Raw genomic sequence first — 3,611 nt, 5'->3', positions numbered from 1 at the left:
GTCTTAAAGAGTCCTTGGCTATGCCGACTCGGGGACGCTTCGTATGTCATGTGCACTGCCTTGTACATGATGGTGTTGTACGATCGAGCCCGTGTAGGCCCCACCATGAAAACTTCGGACGAAATCTCTATCATATGTTTGTTCCGGCTTATTTTGCAAGCCAATCCTTTGTTTTGTTTTGAGTTGTGGTATTCGAGTTGCTTCGAAGTCAAATGTGGATTCCATACCTGTCCCAAATGGTGTTCTCATACTCCGACAAAGTTCGGGAAAGCGCGCTTAATCGAGCGCTTATGCGCGCCTACGCGCAAGGCGCTGGCCTACCGCCTCGCATAGGCCATGTGCGCTCGTAAAGGCGCGACGCGCGCCTAGGCGGAGCGCTTTTCTCGCTGAGGCGAGCTTAAGCGCGCGGAACAGCGCGGAACGGGCGCTTAATGGCGCAGAACGACGAGAGGGGATCCATCGGGGAATCGGGATAAAGAGGCAGGGAGCCACGGGATGAAAGGCAGAGGGTCAAAATCGAGCCCGTGTTAGGGTTAGGGTCTCCTCTCCTCCATTCCTCGCGCCGCCGGACTCTCCTTGGGGCCGCGAGACTCTCCTCGCGCCGCCGGCAGCAGCACGCCCTCCGCCCTGGATCTGAAGCTTCTCCTCGCGCCTCTCCTGCTCGGGCCCTCCCCCACACCTCCGGTTGCTGGCCTTCGACCTCATCCCGCCGTGGATCTCGCGGCCTGGTCTTCTTCTCTTCAGGCAGGTGAGCCCCCAGATCCCCATCGATCCTACCTTCTCCTGCTAGCTTCTGCCTGTTGCTGCTTTGCTGGTGCTACTAGTTGCCGCTGAAGTGATGTTAGCTGCTGGTGGTGGTAGTTAGTGGTGTTGTTTACTAGTAGAGTAAAAGTAGTAGTACTTGGTGCTGTTGCCTGTTGCTGTTAATTTACTGCTGCTAGCTGCTACTGCTGTTTGATGCTGCTACTACTTGTTTGCTGCTGATGCTAGCTGATGCTGATGCTGGCTGCTGCTGCTACTTGTTTGTTGCTAATGCTAGCTGCTGCTGCTGTCTGTGGCTACTAGCTGCTAATTTGTGTTGTTGACTTGTTGTTATAGGATGTCAACATCAGAGAACACCACCGCCCAAACAGAGTCCGAAAGGCCGATAGCTCTGAAGAGGAAATCCAATGATGTTGGATGGAACTATGGGAAACTATGTGATGTCACAAACAAGGAGAGGGTGAAGTGTGACTTTTGTGGCCATATTAGCACCGGAGGAATTAACCGTTTCAAGCTACACATCACAGGCACCACCTCAAGCGTTCTTTCATGTTTAAGATCAACTCCGGAGGCTAAAGCAATATGCCAGAGAGCTCTTGATGCATATGAGGCAAAGAAGGTGGCGAAGAAAAAACATACGGCAGAAGTGAGGGCTGATGTGCATGTTACAGCCCTAAATGAAGCAAGGGATGGTAGAGAATCTATTTGTGTTGGAAGCACATCATCGGAGCCCAACAAATTAGGACCAATGGACAAGTTTGTGCGTCCTATTGATGGTAAATCAAGCAAAGAGGAAGCCTTGAAGCAGCTAAGTATGAATGAAGCACTATTCAAGGAGAGAAGAGGTCAATGTTCACCATATGTTGCTAGATGGGTGTATTCACATGGTAATTCTGGAGTCCTTCATTTCTTTGCTTGCTTGTGCTTGAAATGATTGCTTGATTGCATTGTTTTGTTCCTTTGCTTGTAGGCATACCATTTAATGCTCTTGACAATGATGAGTTTTGTCAAATGTGTGAGGCCATAGGCAAATTTGGTCCTGGATATGAGCCTCCTACTCAATATGAGCTTAGGGAGAAGTTGTTGAGTGATGAATATGCAAGGACCAAGAGTTTGTTAGATGAACGTGAGAAGGAGAAGATAAAGCTTGGGTGCACCATCATGACAGATGCATGGACGGACATGAAGAGGAGGAGCATAATGAATTTGTGCATGCATTGCAGTGGGGGGACAAGTTTTCTCAAATCAAAGGAAACATCTGATGTGTCACATACAAGTGACGTCATATTTCAGCTAGTGGACAGCGCAATTGAGGAGGTAGGGGCGGAGCATGTGATGCAAGTGGTGACGGACAATGCTTCCAATAACATGGGAGCCAAGAAAATGTTGCTTGAGAAGAGGCCGAAGATCTTTTGGAGCTCTTGTGCAACTCACACTATCAACTTAATGCTCCAAGGAATTGGCAGCCTCAACAGATTCAAAACAATAATTGATCAAGCAAAGAACCTCACCATCTTCATCTATGCGCATCACAAGACTTTGGCATTGATGAGGGTTGCTACAAAAAGGAGAGATATCATAAGGCCGGGGGTGACTAGATTTGCTTCCGCTTTTCTCACATTGCAAAGTTTGTTGGAGAAGAAAGATGCTTTAAGGTATATGGTGGTTGAAAGAGCTTGGGAAGATATGAAAAATGTGAAAACAAAGAAAGGCAAGGATGCAACAGCAACGGTGATGGATGCAAACTTTTGGAAAGGTGTGCTCCTATGCATAAAGGTGTTTGAGCCATTGGTGAGAGTACTTCGTTTGGTTGATGGGGATATTAAGCCATCGATGGCTTGGTTGTATGGAGAGTTGGTGAATGCAAAGAGGGAGATGAAGGAGGCATTTAACAACTTGGAGAGGAACTACAAAGATAATATGGGCATTGTTGAAAAGAAGATGAATGGAAGGCTAGATTCTCCACTGCACATGGCCGCATATGTGTTGAACCCACACTATAGTTATGCAGATAGCTCCGTCTTTACCACTGCAAATGAAGGATTTCAGGAGTGTGCTGAACAATACTATGGAAATGATCATGATACTTGCATGCTGGTTGTCAATGACGAGTTTCTGAAATATGAAAACAAAGAAGGAACTTTTGGAAAGAAGCTGTTGCTGCTACTATTGATGCTTGTTTCTTGATGTTGCTGCTGCTGCTACTATTGATGCTTGTTTCTTGCTGTTGCTGCTGCTATTGATGCTTGCTTCCTGCTGCTGCTGCTACCATGCTACTGCTGCTGCTACCTTGATGCTGCTGCTAGCCTGCTACCATGCTACTGCTGCTTTTTGCTGCTGCTACTACTAACTTGCTACTGCTATATGTTCTCCGATTTCTAGTTGGTTGGTGGAAGCTTTATGGAGGAGAAACACCAAATTTGAAAGAAATGGCTATGAGAATCCTCTCTCTGACCTCTAGCTCTTCTGGTTGTGAAAGAAACTGGAGTGCATTTGAATCGGTATTATCTCTTCTCTCAATTTTGTCTCCTCATTTGTCTCTCGTTTTTGTTTTTAAATATGCTCATGCAAAATGATGTTTAATATGTAGATACATACCAAGAGAAGAAATAGGCTCACAACGGAGCGATGCAACAATTTGGTCTTCGTAAGGTTCAACAATAGGATGTTGTCTAGGAAACAAAAGCTCCTAGAGAAGAAGAAATGGGATGTGCTCATTAGCACCGATGCTACCGAAGCTCAAGGATTTCTATTTGAAGGAGGGGATGATTATGCAAGCGTTGTTTATCTTGATGAGGAGGATGGAGATGTTCATCCGGGTACGGGGATATCATGGGATCTACTTGGTG

The 3,611-nt window shown here is 46.6% G+C and overlaps 1 protein-coding gene across 1 annotated transcript; it reads left to right on the top strand.

Moving 5' to 3' along the window:
• Positions 1 to 262: 262 nt before the first annotated feature.
• On the top strand, positions 263 to 2,949 carry LOC123101335 (uncharacterized). Its single transcript, XM_044522833.1, has 3 exons — positions 263 to 748; positions 1,099 to 1,649; positions 1,733 to 2,949. The coding sequence occupies exons 2-3, from the start codon at positions 1,100 to 1,102 to the stop codon at positions 2,947 to 2,949; spliced, it is 1,767 nt and encodes a 588-aa protein (XP_044378768.1). The 5' UTR covers positions 263 to 748; position 1,099.
• Positions 2,950 to 3,611: the final 662 nt, after the last annotated feature.

Source organism: Triticum aestivum, chromosome 5A, assembly GCF_018294505.1.
Source record: "Triticum aestivum cultivar Chinese Spring chromosome 5A, IWGSC CS RefSeq v2.1, whole genome shotgun sequence".
NCBI lineage: Eukaryota > Viridiplantae > Streptophyta > Magnoliopsida > Poales > Poaceae > Triticum > Triticum aestivum.
Note: the sequence above shows the minus strand (reverse complement) of the source record. Positions and strands in the feature narration are given on the sequence as shown.